At 29.9% G+C, this 18,364-nt stretch overlaps 3 protein-coding genes across 3 annotated transcripts; all 3 read left to right on the forward strand.

Moving 5' to 3' along the window:
- Positions 1 to 1,801: 1,801 nt before the first annotated feature.
- On the forward strand, positions 1,802 to 6,298 carry LOC137831825 (zinc finger CCCH domain-containing protein 19). Its single transcript, XM_068639661.2, has 9 exons — positions 1,802 to 2,085; positions 2,171 to 2,250; positions 2,571 to 2,761; positions 3,105 to 4,275; positions 4,423 to 4,523; positions 4,681 to 4,740; positions 4,982 to 5,032; positions 5,585 to 5,655; positions 6,005 to 6,298. Exons 1-9 carry the CDS (start codon positions 1,964 to 1,966, stop codon positions 6,153 to 6,155), a joined length of 1,998 nt encoding a protein of 665 aa, XP_068495762.2. The 5' UTR covers positions 1,802 to 1,963; the 3' UTR covers positions 6,156 to 6,298.
- Positions 6,299 to 10,417: 4,119 nt separating this feature from the next.
- On the forward strand, positions 10,418 to 11,643 carry LOC137831829 (transcription factor MYB4). Its single transcript, XM_068639672.2, has 3 exons — positions 10,418 to 10,644; positions 10,727 to 10,856; positions 11,020 to 11,643. The coding sequence occupies exons 1-3, from the start codon at positions 10,512 to 10,514 to the stop codon at positions 11,402 to 11,404; spliced, it is 648 nt and encodes a 215-aa protein (XP_068495773.2). The 5' UTR covers positions 10,418 to 10,511; the 3' UTR covers positions 11,405 to 11,643.
- Positions 11,644 to 13,061: 1,418 nt separating this feature from the next.
- CJD1 (Chloroplast J-like domain 1) lies at positions 13,062 to 18,115 on the forward strand. Its single transcript, XM_068639671.2, has 10 exons — positions 13,062 to 13,297; positions 13,477 to 13,576; positions 13,656 to 13,760; positions 14,141 to 14,218; positions 15,094 to 15,149; positions 15,734 to 15,791; positions 15,910 to 16,035; positions 16,146 to 16,241; positions 16,797 to 16,868; positions 17,897 to 18,115. The coding sequence occupies exons 1-10, from the start codon at positions 13,209 to 13,211 to the stop codon at positions 17,957 to 17,959; spliced, it is 843 nt and encodes a 280-aa protein (XP_068495772.1). The 5' UTR covers positions 13,062 to 13,208; the 3' UTR covers positions 17,960 to 18,115.
- The last annotated feature ends 249 nt before the right edge of the window (positions 18,116 to 18,364 follow it).

An 18,364-nucleotide genomic window follows, 5' to 3' on the forward strand; every position in this document is an offset into this window, starting at 1 on the left:
AATAAATTTTTGGATAAAAAGTACTTTAATTGTTTTTTCTATTTTTTAAATTCTACTAATGATAATAAAAAATTATGAATCTAACTATTAATTAATAAACACGATGAAGTTGTACATTAATGTTTAATAAGTAATGTACTTATAACAAAATTTAACTATAATAAGATAAATAAAATATTTGTATTGGAGAGATGTTATGTAAGAGAATGCATTATGCATTTTTCCTACATTTTTGCTACCCAAATTTAACTTTTTCATTTTACTCATTCCGTACAGGAAACTTACTCTAATAAATAGACTTAGTTTTTTTTTGTGAAATGTGCATTTCTTTGTTATTAAATATACAATCAAGACTAAGAGGATAGAATTAGATCTGCTTATGCATACAAGTTAAATATTCTTAACATGTATGAATATTGATATTATAATTTATTAATTATATTATTAAAAATTAAAAATATATATATTTATTATATTTTATTTTGAAAACATATATTATTATAATTATATTTTAATATATTTGTATATGTAAATAACTTAAAATACATAAACAATTGTTATAAAAAATCTATACCTATATAGGGGATTTTCTACTATAACAGTTTTTCGGTGAACATTGCCTTTTTTCCGATTATATCCTTATTTAATATATTTCATTTTATTAATACAATAGAGGATTTTATCATTTCATATGAATGACTTAAAAAATAAAATTATTTTTTAATTTTTTAAATTAATATTAATGTATAATTTTTATATAACTCTCCACTCTTTCCTTAATTCCTTATTTTAAAGCAACCACAAAAAAAAAGAGCATACTCTCGCACATTTTCACACAAAATCTCACATCAAATAAAATAACCTTCATTTTCAATCACTCTCTGCATTCCATTTTTATGCATGTTAACTTTTTATTATCGTAAAAATTGAGTAAAAGAGGAAAAATGTGAATCCAGATGCGCTTGTGTTTCCGTAATATTAATAATGAACATGTGTAAGTTACATATAAATCTTTTATATTTTTAATTTATTTCACCAATCTTAAATAATGAAATATTTTTTTTTTTAATTTGAAATTACTGAAGTTTGAATCAGAGTACCTATTTGTATTTTTGAAGGATATATACTTGAGTCATCAGAAATATGAAAATCATATTTATTATAATTACTTTAATAAATATAATTATAAAATTATAAACAAAAATATTTATGTTTAGGGAAGAAATATTTTTTATACATAATATACTTGTGCCATTGGCTCATAAAATATATACTTGGGTCATCAATTTTAATACTCAATTAGGAATCCTCTTAATTCTAGCTACTTTAACAAATATAATTGTATTTTTATAAATTATATATATATATATATATAATTTATATATATATATATATGAAATACAAAACAAAATCAAAGGTATGTGTGAGATTGCGTAATTTTAAACACTATCTTTTTCCTTTTTCACTCTTTTAATTAAATATTATCAATATTATATATTTTTTCTCATGTAGATCTCTATTTGAGGCACTAATCTGAAATTCAATAAAAGATTTTATTTTTCTCATCCTCAACTATCTTTTTTATAACTTTCATCCCAACACTAGATTGGGAAAAAAATTAAAATTCAAGAAATAAAATCAGTGTAAAATGGGAATGTTGGGTTGTTTTTTAAGTTTTTGTTGCCGCAAAAGGAACCAATAGGTGATTTATAGAAAAAAAAATATTTGTACAAATTCAATCCAATGGAATACATGCATTGGTCTCTTAGATTTAAGGGACAAGAATTGACCTAATATTTTTGTTTCAATTTTTTTTTTTGGCCGATGTAATAATTAAGTATCTTCTTTTACCAAGAAGATATCTTCTTTCAATACCAGGTCACAAATAAATAGCAGAATCAACCAGGGTAACCACCATTACTCACTGTAACACATTCTTTGATTCTCTGCACCCACAATCACAATGGCCAAGAACATAGAAAAAACTACAGTGGTTTTTTTAGAAAAAGAAGATGAAGAAGAACCCGCCGAAGAATGGTGTTTTGGATGCAAGGATGGTGGGCAAATGATCATCTGTGATCACCCGTGAGTCTTTCATTTTATTTTCTTTTAGTTCAGTGTTAGTTGATCAATGGGTGTTAGTGAACATTTTTGTTTATTATTTTTTCAGGAATTGTGGGAAAGTTTATCACCCTGATTGTGTTGGAAAGGATGCAGCTTTTTTTGACATTGTAAAATCTTGGTTTTGTGGTAAGTTTATTAGATTTATGAGTAATGTATTACCTGCCTTATGCATGCAACATATGTATTATTCTCCGATGTTCTGTCCGAAGACAATCCAGTGATAAAAAATACAAAAGTAACATGTTTTGCATGCATTGAAATCTTTATTTTTTATCTATAATATGGGGAGGGGATAGATTTTATTCTTCTACATTTTCCCTTTTCACTGGATATTTTGAAACTTTTTAGTAAATATTCTCTTTTGGGAAGTGATAAAGTGTAGTGGGAGGTTTAAGCAAATAAAGTTGAAAATATGTTGATTTGTTTTTTTTTTTATATATTTTCAGGTAGACATGCTTGTTTCCAATGCAATGAACCTTCAAAGTTTTATTGCCTTGCTTGTCCAATTGGTGTGTGCAGAAAATGCTTTGCCGCCTCAGAAGAATTTACTGTTGTTAGAGGGGTAAAAGGCTTATGCATGGACTGTTGGAAGCTAATGGAGATTGTGGAACAAAATTTAGACCATGATTCAAATGGGGTAAGTTTGATAATGAAATTTTGAATAGTTCTTAACAATTCACTTGCTTGATATGTGACCAGATGTTCCTTGCTGTCAAAAAGCTAACACATTCATGAAAATAGCTAGTTTAACAGTTGAATATTGGAAGGATCCTAAATTATGTGGCAAATTTGGTTTCCTTGTTACCATAGCTGCTCTTATTATAACTATAGTTGGTCTCCTTTTTTTATCAGAACAGCAATACTGGTTTAAAGGTTTAAACAGGCTAGTAGTACTAGTTGGTGTCATATTATACACGTATTGCTTATCCCTTTTCTTTGTATGTTCTTATTGACCTTGAAAACTTGTTTGCTTATTGCAGAACAAAATAGCCTTGAATGACAGGGAAACATACGAATGCCTATTCAAGGAATATTGGGAAATTATTAAGGCTAAAGAAAGATTGACCTGGGAGGACGTTTTTTCTGCACAGCCAGATTTCAGAACTTGTAAACCTTTTCAATATCATAAAAAAAATAGGACAGGTGAAGAGGAAGAAGTACAAAATGAGCTAAAAGAAGGATTGACAAGTGATGATATTTTTTCTGCAAGCCTGGGCTACAAAAAGTTTGAACCTTTATTACATCATAAAAAAGTTAGTAAAACTGAAGAAGAAGTACAGAATGAGGTAAAAGAAGGATTGACTGGTGATGATACTTTTGCTGCACAGACTGGCTTCAAAAAGTTTAAAGGTTTTCTGCACCATAAAAAAATTAGCAAAGTAGAAGAAGAAGAAAGTGAAGAAGAAGAAAGTGAAGAAGAAGAAGGAGAAGCAGAAGAAAGTGAAGAAGAAGAAGAAGAAGAAGAAGAAGAAAGTGAAGAAGAAGAAAATGATTTGAGGTCATGGACTAGTGATGAAGATAGTAAGTCAGCTCTTCAGTCAGCCAAACGGAAAAGGAGCAATTCAGAGGAGTTTGTGGGATGGGGATCAAAACCTCTCATTAGCTTCCTTGCATCCATTGGGAAACATGAAACAGAACCATTAACCAAATGGGCTGTCAATTCTCTCATACATGAATACATCAATGAGAAAAGTCTTGACCACCCTAGAGACAAGGGGAAGTTCCTCCCTGATGAAAGGTTGTTTCCTGTGTTTAGAAAGAAAGTTGTCTCAAAAAGGGATATATATTATCTACTTGGGTTTCACTTTGCCAAGAAAATGGATGATCCATCTGAGGATAAAAACAATGTTCAAATCAGTAACAGTTCACTGGACAAGCATCCCAATGCTAAGAAAATATGTGGAAGCAGATTGTCAAGCTTAATTGGAAAACCTCCATTGAGAAAGGGGGATTATTTTATAAAGCATAGCCAATTTGCATCCATTAATGCCTATAATATAAAGCTCATTTATCTAAAACGAAGTTTGGTGCTAGAGTTATCAAAACAGCCTGAAAGCTTTTTGGGTAAGATTGTTGGAACTTTTGTCCGAGCTAGAATAGATTCCAATGATTCTAGACAAGGGAAGTCTTACCATCTGGTGAGAGTTTTAGGTAATAAATTTCATACAGATCTGATACTTTGTGCTCACTACTTTCATTCTTTCTTTTTATTGGGTTACTTTATATTTGTTCATGTGACTTTACTCTCTTGTATCTTAATTCTTACATGATTGACAGTTTCTCTTGGTTAACTTTTAGGTGTTGAATTTGATGAAATGCCAAATAGAATTCTCTTGCAAGTTTCCATAATGCCTAAGGCCATTCCCATTTCAGAGCTATCCGATGAAGATTTCACAGAGGTACTTGCACTGAGCCTGTCATTATTTTCATGGAATCAACTATAAACATTTAATTGGAAAGACATCTTTCCAAATTTCCATTGGAAATTATTTGATTTTTACATTCTTCTCATCTCCTGGAATACATTACTTACCAATTGTGTTATTTTGCTTACAGCAAGAATGTGAGGATTTGCAGCAAAAAGTGAAAACCAGCTTGCTCCCAAAATTAACTGTTGTAAGTTATTTGATACATAAAGAACAAATGCTTTATCTGTCGAAAGATGACTATCGGAAAAATAGTTTAATTGGAACCATATTTGTACTGCATATTCTTGTCTTAGTTTTTGTATGTGTAGTTTATAAGCCATTCCCCGAATGTATCTTTTCATAGCTTAGAAAATGGTAGTTTCTTTCCATGAATATATTGCAAATCACAATTATAACTACTTTGTCTTTATTCCACTGGCAATTGACAGGCTGAGCTTCAAGAAAAGGCTGAAAGTCTTCACGAAGATATAACAAAACATGTATGCATTCCTGACTCTGCCATGCCAACATTTATCTTTGTTCGTCTTCTGGTTTCAAAATATATGATCAATAACTAATTTAGATGCATTTTCTGGATTCTATCAATAGAATATAATTACATCAAAAACAGTTGCCAAACTCATGGTTTCACCTTCTACTCATCTAACTCTATTTTGCTAATATCATGTTAAGATATGTAACTATTTATGTGTTGTCAACCAGCTAAGCTGTTTATTTTGTTGATTCATGAGTTTTTACAACCTGTAGGTCACAATGAGTCTTGTCACTCTTGTTTATCAATAAAATGGTTTATTTCACACACGCTAAAAATAGACATATACATGCATCATTTTCATTCCAGACCCAAAATACTCCTGTACCAAAGAGCTGGCAGGAGATATATGTTACGCTTGCAACAAAACTGTACTTGTGTGGTTCACTTTCTTCTACTTTTATGTAATATGGTTTAGTATTTGATGAATTAGCTGTTTGCAAAATGCCATATATTATTGTTCTTGACCATCCTCACTCTATGTTTATGTTTTTGTTAGAGCATCACAACTCGCCTTGTCCATTTGCAAAATCAAATTGACCGAGCAAATCTTAGAGGACGAACTAGAGAATATCCTTTTATATTTTACATGGAAGTTAATGATCATATGAATTCATTCTAGCATGACATTCCTACTTTCTTGCTGAGTACCAAAAATGATTGATACATGATACATTATGATGCTATGTTATGCTCCTAAGATACTATCATTGTTTAGTTTGACATTGAATCCATGTGAAAAATTGAAACCATTCAAAATACAAAATTTTAGAAGAATGATAGTTTGTATCTCCTTAACTCCTAAGATACTATCATTGTTTAGTTTGACATTGAATCCATGTGAAAAATTGAAACCATTCAAAATACAAAAAATTTAGAAGAATGATAGTTTGTATCTCCTTAACTGCTTTTGCTATACAAAAATTGCATTACTTGAGGAAAGAGAACGACTTGAACAATCATGGAAGCAAGAACAACTCTTAAAGAGCGTACCTTCAGTTCGTGCAGAGCTGATTGAATCAAAATGTGGTGATTCTGAAGATGAACAAGATACAAATACACAGCTCTAGTGATTCCCCATTCTTATGGTAAGTTTTTGAGATGGACTCAGTTTCAGACTTTGCTTTTTACTGTTAGTAAGTTTTTAAAGTAACAGAGGAACAATATTTTATATCTCTGATCTTATATCAGAATTCCAGTGTCTGCATTTTAATCTGTTAATGTTATTTTGGATTTGTACGATGGATGATAATACTGAATAGAATCAGATGATATGCCATAGTGTAGGAAGATAATTTATCATCATGAGTGCATTTTTCATACATTGAATAATGAATTTGGTTGATAAAAATATATATCTTTGTGAATGTTTATAAAAAAATCAGAGGATAATGTGATCTTACTAAAATATTTAATTATCACTGTATTAAATTTGGTAAGAGAAATATGATATTTTTAGTATAATTTTTATTTTTATTTGAAAAATCTAGATTCTCTTCCACAAATAAATCTCATACTAAGTTCACCAACACTAAAAAAAAAGTTGGCCAAGATGATGAATGCTTTCAGAATTTTGTGTTGAAATAAGATATGGTTGCGGTTTTGAGCATGATATTTGGTGGCAATAATTGAAAAAAAAGTGATTTGCAACTACACAAGTCTCAACTCAACTGCTATATATCTTTATCTTAAATAGAAAGTCAACCAACTTTAAGCATTTATTTGTAAACGGAAAGGTATTATTTATCCAATTTGCACAACTTGAGGAGTCTAAACACTTACAATGATGCACTTTTTTACTTAGATGAAGATAAAATATAAAAAGGAGAAATATTGAAAATTATACATCTTTTTTTTCATAAGTGATAGTGAGAAAAGAACTTTGAAGTATTTTTTATTTATTTTAAATTTAGTTTTAAAAAATATCTCTCTTCCCATTTTTTTTTGTGTTTTGTGAAGAAGTGGAAGGAAGTAATTGCCTCTAATTTTTTTCAATCATAAGGTATGTAGCACAGACGTTGACATGATACGGACACAGAGATATGTATAATCTCTAAAATGTAATGTAAATGTAGGACACGGACACACATTTATATATTATATAATTATGAATTATATAAATTGATAATAAATATTTATGTGCACAAGTACGTTTCAGATTTTTTTGGGAACAAGAAGATATTTTTCATTATTGGTTCAAAAGAATTTGTTCCTTATTTTTATAATCATAATAAAAAATTATATAATAAATTTGAGTTTTTAAAAATTGTGTTAGAACTATGTTAGAATTTTCATAAATTCAATAAATATTTTTTTGAATAAATTCAACAAATATTTTTTTAAATTGAACACTCTCCTGATAAGTGTTCTACGAGTGTCGACACCGATAAGTGTGTCTGATATGAACACGCCATTTAAGAAAAGTATCCGTAGATTGTAAGTTTTATTCTACCTTTTAGGTCTTTCGCATTAAATAGTTAATATTATTTGCACACTAATATAAATGTAAAGGATCTTTATATAGAAAAAAATATATAGAAAGTATTAATATTTTTTAATAATTATTCTTATAATAATGACTAATGTAATAATATTTTATTTAATTATATTAGAATGATATAAATATTGTAAAAAATTAAAGTAACATGTTTAATTAATTATAGGTAATCTTGCTCATGACAATTATGGTAGGTGTTTAAAGAAATCTTTTCCCTTTTCTTATATATAATCGATCATAAATTCAAATTCTTTGAACTGTTTAATATTTTATTAATGCATATTTAATGACTGTTCAATTAATTAATTAATTTATTATTATTCTGACACGAAAATGGATTAAATAGAAAAAAGCATGATGTTTAATTTGGTTAAAATATATTTAAATAAAATATTTTTTATATGCGTGTTTTAATAAATATAATTTACACAAAATAACTTTTATGCATTTACGTTGGCTAATTTAATTTATTGAAAAAAGAAATTTAATCAATTTTTTTATTTTTCTTTTGAATAAGTCATTGTGATGAAATTTATTAAAAGATATCCATAAATAAAGATCTTACTCTTAGTTAATAAAAAGTAATTATGTCTTATATAACTTTTACATTTCTGATACAATAAACAGGAGACCTTAAACCATGTATTAACTTTTGTAACTAATATTTAACAAAAAGGCAGTAAGAAAAGGTTAAGTAATATTCTTTAAATATTGATCAAGGGTAAAAATAAAAAGTTACAAAATCATTTACACATTTTATGTAATATTTAATATATTATTTGTTAATAATAGCCAACAATAAGCTATTATATTAAATACTTGTAGTTAATACTAATGGATTGCATTTAGGGAAAATAACTAATTTCTTACGGTATGACTAATCAAAATTTAAATTATTGAAGAAAAATATGTATAGTTAATATCAAAGGTTATTCGAAACAAAATAAATCTAAAAAAGAATATTTGTGGATTTTTTTTTAATTAACTCTACTCTTATAACACCATCTACTTTTTCATAAGTTAGGAGACTCAGACACTTCTCTTAAATGAACGTATCCGTGTCGGACACACGTATCGGTGTCGACACTCGTATGACACTCTTAGGACACTTATCGGTGAAGTGTTTAATTCAAAAAATATTTGTTGGATTTTTGAAAATTCTAGCACGGTTTTAATACAATTTTAAAAGGTATAAATACAATAATTTTCTAAACTCAAAATTTATTGTATAACTTTTTATTATGATTATAAAAATAAGGAACAAATTCTTTTGAACCAGTCATGAAAAATATCTTACTGCTCCGAAAAGAATATGAAACCTACTTTTACACATAAATATTTATTTTCAATTTATATAATTCAAAATTATATAATATATAGATTCGTGTCCCCGTATCCTACATTTTAGAGATTATACATATCTCCGTATCCATATCCGTGTCGTGTCAGTATGTTCTACTCTAACTGAGAGATACAATTTTTTTTGGGTTTGTTTGCTTTGTTTTTAAATTATTTTTCTCACTTACATATATAAAAGTAAAATATGCTGTAAAATGCTACGAATAACTCAAATTTAATTGCATTAAAAATATTTGTAATTAAATATAAAAGAAAGAGGCAACATGTGATTGTTTGAGTTTTAATATTGTGGTCCAAGTTCAATGTTTTGGAAAATTGAGATATGCATAAATGTTTTAGTTCATTAATTTATCATATAAGAAAAGAAGAGTTTCTTTTTCTTAACACTAAGTCAACTTTGTCATCATGATTTGACCTACCCCAAATCTAATTAGTCCAAAGATATACGGAAATAGATTATTCTGTGAAATCTTGCATCACTATTTATTATTACTATAATTATGTAATAAGATTTTATTAATATATAATAATAATAAAAACATTATTACTATATCGCGTTTATAAATAAATAAAAAACATTTTTTCACTTTTATTTCTTTACTGTGCCGACACACAAATCTTAAACGTGACCGAAACATTTTCGTGTATGGGTATTTTTTAAAATTGAATTAATTTAAAGATGATTTTATTATTTAAATATATAAAAATAAGTAGCAAATAGATTATTTTATTGATAATATTTAAAATACAAGAGTTAATTTATGATTTTTAGTAATGTTTTAGAAATCAATTGTTTAGAAATCGTTATTTTTATTTTTCTTGAAAACCCCACTTACCTGCTTTTTAAAGAGGGAGCAGGGAAGAGAGTGAGAAGAAGAGGAGAAAGAGCATTGCATGGATTCAAAGCCCTTAGTCTTCTTCTTCATCAATTTCTAGTGCTTAGTACAGTGAGTTTCATGTTTTAAGTGTGTAAGAATATTAGCACTGTTGTTTTCATGCATGATGCAACAAAATGTGTTATTTGGAGAAAAAGAAAAGCACTAGATTGAGATAGTAACTAGCACTTCACGGGGACAATGGAAAGAGGCGGCAGAAACAGTAAGAAAACATGATGAAGAAGTGCATAATGTTCTTGCCTGGCGCATACTACTTTTGACCTATCTACCCAAAACAATCATTACTTTTAGCCTTTACCAGATGCCCTAAGTTCACAAGAGAAGCAACCTCGAAAGTCCTTCAAACCAATGCTACTTTCTCACTATGCATATAAAATTATGGCACCAGTTTCTTCTAGTGCTCCATCTCTCAGAGCCATATTTTTTTAATTTCATTTCAACTCTTTCTGTGTGCGTGCGTGCGTGCTTTAGTTTGGAAATTTATCCCACAAAAAGGCATGTCATCACTATCATGCACTTTTGTTTTGGAAGCCATGCTGTTTATTTGGACCACATAAGCCGAAGCTACCTTGAAAGAGCTCAAGGGGCCACCAAATATACTACTATATATATATATATATAGTACAGAGAAAAAGGACACACATTATTGTGTAGTGTGCTGTGAAGCAGTGACTATGATGAAGACTCCTTGCTGTGAGAGAATGGGATTGAAGAAGGGACCTTGGACTGTGGAAGAAGATCAGATATTGGTTTATCATATTCAACGATATGGCCATGGCAACTGGCGAGCGCTTCCTAAACAAGCTGGTAAGTAAGTTCTTCTAGTTACCAACATTTTCTGTGTAAACCAGCAAAACACGTGTATGATTATATGATATGGTTGTGTTAGGATTGTTAAGGTGTGGCAAGAGTTGTAGGCTTCGTTGGATAAATTACCTGAGGCCAGATATTAAACGAGGGAAATTCAGCAAGGAAGAAGAAGATACCATCCTAGAGCTGCATGAAATTCTTGGAAATAGGTAACATATATTCATTCTATATTGTCTTCTCTACGTGTATGATACACCATGAATATCATTTCCTAGTATATATTATGATTTAATGTAAGAGGTGTAATTAACATGCATAGAATTTGATGTAAGAAAAGATGAAAATTGATGGTGATCACCCCTTGATGCTTAGGTGGTCTGCTATAGCGACAAGCTTACCCGGAAGAACAGACAACGAAATAAAGAATTTTTGGCATACCCATTTGAAGAAGAGGGTCCAAAGAGGTGGAGTGCACTTAAATGGCAATGCTTCATCACATATCTTGCAAGAGGCACAACCAAATGGTTCATCAAGTTCAAGTGATGCTTCTAGTGTCTATGGAAATGTAATGCTTGCCAATTATGGTTTACCTTCAAGGAAGAATCCAATCAATCCACCTATTGTAGGTGCAGGATTTTATGGTGCAGTCTCCTCAGATACTTTTGGGGAAACTGTGGACAATCATGGTTCTTGTCAGCTAAGTGAAGAAATGGAATTTTGGTACAATATATTCATCAAATCAGGGCAAACTTCATGAGACAATGAAAATCTAGGATATTATTAGGTTGCATGATATATAGTTTGTGTCACTCCTTAGTACTTTATTAACTTCTTTGTGAATTTATAGATGCCAAGCCAACCTTTGGTTTCAGCTTAATTAGTGTTTGTGTAAAAAACTCAAAATCCATTTTGGAGGTTCAAATTGGAAGATGAAAACTAGAGATGAATGAATAGGTTTTTTTAATAAAAACTGGATAAAAGTTGGGCAGTTTCAATGCAGATAGGAACAATTTACTTTTGATTGTCATTTTTCGTTGTTGTGAAAATTTGACTGTTATCTGAAGCAGAGGGAAAGTTATTACTGAGGTTTTTCCTTTTTGTTTATAGGATTTGAACACAGCTATGATAAGTGAAATTTATATTAATACAATAGACTTTTATTTATGTATAAAATATACAATACGAAGGAACAATAGAATTTCTACACATAAAGAGCACATGTGAATCATATGTTTCAAATAGATAGAAAAATGGTGAGAATTGAAATCTTTCAGCTTTTCCTTATCGGAAAATCATTTTTTTTACACACCCGATATTAATATTTTAATTATTTTTAATTTTAAATATTATTTTAACATTTTGCATTTTACTTATATTTTCGATAACAACATTTTTTTTATTTTTAATTTTTTTTGATAAATATTAATATTTTATTGTGGGTGTAAAGTGGAGCAAGGTGTCAAAATATCATCATTCTTTTTATTTTGACATAATGTAAAAATGTATTAACAACTAATTACAATTATATATATTTTTAAGTAATCATTATTATACAGTTATATATTTGTCACTATATTTTAATTAAATTATAGTGAAAAAATTATTACAAATATTTGGCAGATTTTGGATATGATGATGAGTGTCACGAGATGTTAGAAGTTTAGGCCTTATTTGTTTCTTATTTTTCAAAACAACTTTTATAGTTTAAATTACTTTTCATTATAAGATTTCTTTTTTAAAATTATAGCATTCTAAATTGTGTTAATATTATACTTTCAATAATTTACTATAAAAAGTAAATTAAATTATCTTAATTTTAAGTTTAATCTTAAAAAACATAGAGAAAGTTGACGTCCATGGTGGGACTCGAACCCACAGTCTCCCGCTCCGGAGGCGAGCGCCTTATCCATTAGGCCACGCGAATTCATAGTAAATTATATTTTTTTATATATTTTCTTAACTTATCAAAGAAATTATAAAAAAATAATAATTGACATTTATTTAATATCATTACAAATATTATGTTTTTAATCTATCTAATTATAATGTTATATTTTAATTGATATAAGTAGGAGTATTTTTTTTTATGGTTTGATAATTTAATAAAAAATATTTCTTTTACTTAGGATAAATCTCATAAAACCAATTTTAACTTGTTAAATGTAACACAATATATCATAACATAACATTTACTCATCTTAAAAACTTATTTCATAAACTTTAATACAAGTAGTCCCAAAGATTATGTGGATATAATATTTGTTTATTTTCTTTGTCATAGTTTTTTTTCTCTGAATGAATCACGTATTTCAATAGGCATTTAGTTTAATTTATTTTAAAAAATATTAAAAAATGATATTTTTTTTTTCAAAACAAGTTAATAAAAATAAATAACTGTTTTTCTAACTTTAATAATGGTGAAAATAAACAATTTAGAAGTAGCATGCAAGAATAAAACTTAGAAAGAAGAAAGTGTGAAAGATAAAGCAAAACCCTATGAAACTCAAATTTCAGACATAAACTGAGAGAGATAACATTGCATCGTTGCAGTGGCGCGCCCAATGGCTCTGGGAATCTCCAACATTCTGCACTGCCCCAAATTGAGTTTCTCTCATAACAATCTTCGTCCCAAAATTTCAACCTCTCTCAGGTCATCCATTTCTCTCTCGCTCTCCCTTTCTTTCTATCCATTTTCAAGAATCGAAGAACGAATTTAGTTTTCGTTCGAATTCATTTGTTTTTTCGGATACCACGCGTTTCTGATCTTATCTTATCTTCTTGGACCTCATTTCTAGGGTTAATAAAATGCAATTCGGTGTCGATTTTCAGGTTTCCCCAGACAGCAGCATGGAGTGATAGAAAGATTATCTGTGCTGCTGCATCTGCGGCAGGGAGCTCTAATTCCGATGGTGACTTTAATCCTTATGAGGTAAAGAGTAAAATCTACTCTGTAATTAGTTCACACTTTGTTGTTCGAATTGTATCTTAGTTTCTGTGATGTGATGTAGGTGCTAGGTGTAAGCCCTATTGAGAAATTTGACATGGTCAAGGCAGCATATGCAAAAAGAAAGAAGGAGGCTGAGATGAAGGGCGATGAAGCAACTGCTTCCAGAGTAGGTCCACTTTTTCTTTTCATTTTGTTTTTCGTGTAAAATGGTTTTCATAACTATCGGCACATATAATATCATGGAACAGTCTGCATTGTCATTACTGACATGGCAACTAGTTTCCCAAGTTTGAAATGGGCGAGGTTGATTTCTTGCATTCGTATTTGGAAGTCAAGATTATGCATGAGCTATGCAATGTGTGTAATATTGTTAAGTTTATTTATAATCCTTGTCCTCCAAACTAAAACTCACATATGGGATACAAGAGTTCGATTATTCCTTTATTTTTTAGGTTCTTAGTGATGTGTATTGATATTTGATTTTTTTTTCTCAAAGTTGAATGCACTAATGTGTGGGATGTTGTGCGCTGTGAATGTATAATTCAGCTGGAAAAGGCATATGACAAACTCATGATGGCTCAGTTGACTAATCGGAAAAAGGGCGTAACTTTTGGATCATTTAAGGTAATGTAGGGGAATCTTTCTTGCTGTGTACTTATTGTTTAAGTTCCATTTGAGGTTGAAGCTATTTTTGTTAATTTAGTTTTGGATGTGGTTGATGCTTTCAATATTCACTGGACTTACTTTGACGAAGTAGCCATAATTTTGTAGAACATCTATTTTTGACTGTTTTTCTCTTCTCTAAATGAATGCAGACTGCCTATAAATTATGGTAATGAAGAATTTGGAGGAAATAGTACCATATTAACTGAACTCTTTATATTTTTCAGTATTTTCTTTGGGCTGTTCTGGGGAGTGGCTGCTAGGATTATGATTTATCAATTCCTGTCTTAGAATAATTGACAATTCTATGCTGAGTGTAGCACAAATATGATTTTATGCTTAGCATGGTAGTGAATATTGAGAAAGTATAAACCAGTCATGATTTTGGCTTCAGCAATGTAATGCTTCCGTGTTTGTTTACAATGGGTAGTTAGTAGATACTGAAAAACACACAACTATCTCCCTAGTAGGTACTTTTTATGAAAAAAAAAATCATTTAAATATGTACTGTGCCTTCTTCCTATATTTTTCCCAAGCATCTGACTCAAGACAAATGGTAGCTAGTCGTGATTTTGGCTACCATGCTAGTGACACACTCATTTGAGAATACTCTTTTTACACTTAGCTGAAATTGATTAGAAATGACCTGATTTTATGGGTCCCACTCCATATTTAATGATCTCCATTTATAATTTTGTAGTCTCCATTAAATTTTAATCAATAGTATAAAGTGCAAGAAATAATGTTGTGAGAGTGTATTGCTAACACTGCCCTAGATTCCAATTTGTTGTTTGGTTTGCATCTCCAAATCTTAATCATTTATTAAACTAATGCAGGTTTCAAAGGAGATTAAGTATGCTGACAATCAGCCAGTTCTACCTTGGGGGCCAAGGTTTGGTGTTGCTTCTTATGATTAGTGACAATGCAGTTTTGTTGCTGTATATTGTTATGGCTACCGTTAGTTTACTAAATTATCTTGCAATTTACTTTAATGGATGATTTAATATTTAACTTCTCTAGGTTGACATGTTTCCTGTCTAGTAATCAAAGCCGGGACGTCTATAGGTTGCTTTACCGTATGGCAGTTATCTCCCCATTATAAATACCACCCTCCCTCCCAATTTATGTAAATCTAATCTATTTCAATAGCTCCTTTAGAAATATGAAAAGAATAAACGTCTCTCTAAAATAACTTGATTCAAACAATCACTTAACCAAACCATCAAATAAATAGTATTAATCAGGATATCCAAATACTCTTGTATTACAAGAAGATGATGTTTGGATTAGTTTTTTTTAAATGTTTTATGAATACATCACTTTGGAAGGATAAACTCATTTTTCTTGCTTGCATAGATGGATTTCATTTATTTATCGTGTTTTACATTTTATTCAAATTATTGTTCCCCCCTTATCACTATCACTCTATTGGTAGCTACTATGTATCTTTTGATGTTATTTTGTATGTAATTTCAGGTTTACCAAATCAAATCAAACTGACACACGCATAAACTTGGCAATATCTGCTGTTTTTGTGAGTTGGATATAAAGGGTTATTTATTTTTTTTGGGAAAATATCAATACTCAAACCATATCAATCTCGTGCCTTAAAATGTAGTATTTAAGCAGAATTGTCTACCATCTTTCTGCAGACAGCATGGATCCTTGTCAAGCAAAGTGCTGAATATAAACCTTTGCAGTTTTTAGCCTTTGCCTTTGTTTATAGGCTTTTTGAGAAGTTAAAAACCTTTGAATCTCCTGTAACCCGCATATATAATGTGAGTTTCACCTTCTATGACAGCATATTTGTGAAATTAATTTTTTTCCTTTTTTGCACCATGTTGAATTATTAGTAAAATTGAATAGTTCATGTTATTGTTGGCTACAGGAAGAGGGTGAAGACACAGGAGAAGGATTGCGCATGGGGAAACGACTGCTCCGATCACTGGCTTTGGTTTTTGGATGTGTAGCTATTACATCTTTGGTATGATGATTCCTTAGATCTTTTGGTGTGATTCATGGATCAGTACTTTGATATCCCAAATTTTGGCTTCTGTTACAATTAATGTACATGCATGATTTTTTTTTTCCTGTAACAAGAAAGAGAAAAGAAGGGAGAGGGATCAATTAATCTTTTTATCCTCTTTTCTTATTTTACTTTATGTGAAACCAGATTGTTGTTCATCATGGTATGATGCATCATTTATGTTATTTTTTAATCTTTGTTGAATCTCTGTTTTGGAAGAAAAAAACCACTGTAGCCAAACTACGGAATTTTGATTTTGTACTCTATCTGACTTCCACTAGTACCAAATTAGGCAAATGACGACCAAACTGATTTATACCACGTAGTTGTAGTTTTTTTATGAAAATTGAATATCCTATTTATTTGTCGCTCAATATTTATCCTTGTTGAATGTGCCCTACCCTAAGTTTTCTTTTTTCTTATCATCTTTACACAATAGCGTGGGCATGTCTCATCTCATAATTATTTAATTTCCCAAATAAAAATTAATACTTTCTGGTTCTTCTCTTGCAGGCATATACTTTTATTTTGAACATAATCGAGTTTGCAGGTGGTTTTATTCCTGCTCTTTTGTACAACAATCAGGTAAATACTATAAATAAATGAGAGCAGTTTTTCCTGGCTTAAAGTATATTAAGATAGAACTGTCCACTATCCTCGTGAATGATATGATGTGTGCCCGGCAGTTTTTTTGCCTTTAAAACATTGGAACATTCTTTATGTGAGTTGTCTTCCTAAATACATTTTATTCCCTATTTGCCTAATGCAGTTAAGAGATGAATGATCACATGGTTATACGAGTATTAGCTTTTAATACATATGATGTGAATGGATGAGTTGCTATTGAAGTATGAAATAGTTGTGAAGTAGGATAAGGATAGCTAGTTCAGTGGCCATGTTTCTTAAATAGCATATGAATTTAGATTGGGTAATAAAATAAAATTTACGAAGCACAGGTGCAATGTTAGGAACTTTTCCCCTTGAACAGTTGAAGGTATCAACTAATATTTCATGAATTCATTTTGGTCGATTCCAATTCAACTGTTAGTTTATCCTTTACAATATAAAATTTCCATGATGTTATATTTTTCATTATCTATATAATTATTAATTAACATTCATTTTGGTCCTCTAAAGATATATGTGAGGTTAGATTGGTTCTCAAAAGATTGTTGCTTTGATGATAATTAGTGGCATTGGTTTTCATTCAAAAACCAAATTGATGGTAAAATGTGAAATTTTAAAACCAATTTGATCATGTTACTGATTTGATGTATTTATAAATGGAGGACCAGTGTTGTGCTGGTATCAACTTTGAAAGACCAATATTGTCATTTAAACTAAATTTACACGTATCATGCTACTTAGTCTACGGGTGATGGTGCGATTAGTCTGGTTTCTTGTCTGTCCCATAACACAGAAACTGTTTCTTCAATGACACATTTTATGGCATGCATTGGTTTTTTATTTACTCCGGAAATAATATGCACACCTCTCTTGCGACTAGTTTTATTTGAAATTTTTTTGGTTGCTGAATGCCAACCCTAGTTAGTATCTATCCCATTGGTCTGTGTGTATTGCTGCTGAGTTGACAGCCCTTATGGTATCTGCAGGAGTTGATAATCACCACTTCATCGGCAGTCATGCTTTATATCATGGCATCTTATTATAGATAGTGGAGCGTATCTTGAAGACTAAGAAATCACGCATGGTCATCATCCTTTTCTTTCCATTTTTATCTTGCTTTTCTTCCTAACTATAGTGTTTAGCTCAAATTTTGTCAAAAGAGATGTACTTTTTCCTTGTTTTAATATAGTAGGGATTGTGTTAAACTTTCTTATGCTGCTTTTTTCTTTGGGTTGTCTTTTATATTCATTTTGACTATTCGCATCTCATAGTGGTATATATAGTCATGCACTCTCGCTCCTTTTTCTCGTTTATTTATTCTATTCTATTGCCAAATAAATAAAATACTCATTTCGGTCTTGGGCTACCATAATGTATTGCAAGATGCCTTATTTGACCGTCTCCGTAAATGGGATACTTCTACAATTTCACACGACAAAAATGTAATCAGGTTG

This window comes from Phaseolus vulgaris, chromosome 6 (assembly GCF_051622355.1).
Source record: "Phaseolus vulgaris cultivar YP4 chromosome 6, ASM5162235v1, whole genome shotgun sequence".
In the NCBI taxonomy this organism is placed as follows: Eukaryota; Viridiplantae; Streptophyta; class Magnoliopsida; order Fabales; family Fabaceae; genus Phaseolus; species Phaseolus vulgaris.

Excerpts from the sequence above, each read along its gene's own strand:
- LOC137831825 (XM_068639661.2), top strand. The coding sequence starts at position 1,964 with ATGGCCAAGAACATAGAAAAAACTACAGTGGTTTTTTTAGAAAAAGAA. Across the intron at positions 4,524-4,680 it reads CCGATGAAGATTTCACAGAG|CAAGAATGTGAGGATTTGCA; the intron begins GTACTTGCACTG and ends TTTTGCTTACAG. Across the intron at positions 4,741-4,981 it reads TGCTCCCAAAATTAACTGTT|GCTGAGCTTCAAGAAAAGGC; the intron begins GTAAGTTATTTG and ends GGCAATTGACAG.
- CJD1 (XM_068639671.2), top strand. The coding sequence starts at position 13,209 with ATGGCTCTGGGAATCTCCAACATTCTGCACTGCCCCAAATTGAGTTTC. Across the intron at positions 15,792-15,909 it reads TGGCAATATCTGCTGTTTTT|ACAGCATGGATCCTTGTCAA; the intron begins GTGAGTTGGATA and ends ATCTTTCTGCAG. Across the intron at positions 16,869-17,896 it reads CTCTTTTGTACAACAATCAG|GAGTTGATAATCACCACTTC; the intron begins GTAAATACTATA and ends TGGTATCTGCAG.
- LOC137831829 (XM_068639672.2), top strand. The coding sequence starts at position 10,512 with ATGATGAAGACTCCTTGCTGTGAGAGAATGGGATTGAAGAAGGGACCT. Across the intron at positions 10,645-10,726 it reads AGCGCTTCCTAAACAAGCTG|GATTGTTAAGGTGTGGCAAG; the intron begins GTAAGTAAGTTC and ends TGGTTGTGTTAG. Across the intron at positions 10,857-11,019 it reads CATGAAATTCTTGGAAATAG|GTGGTCTGCTATAGCGACAA; the intron begins GTAACATATATT and ends CTTGATGCTTAG.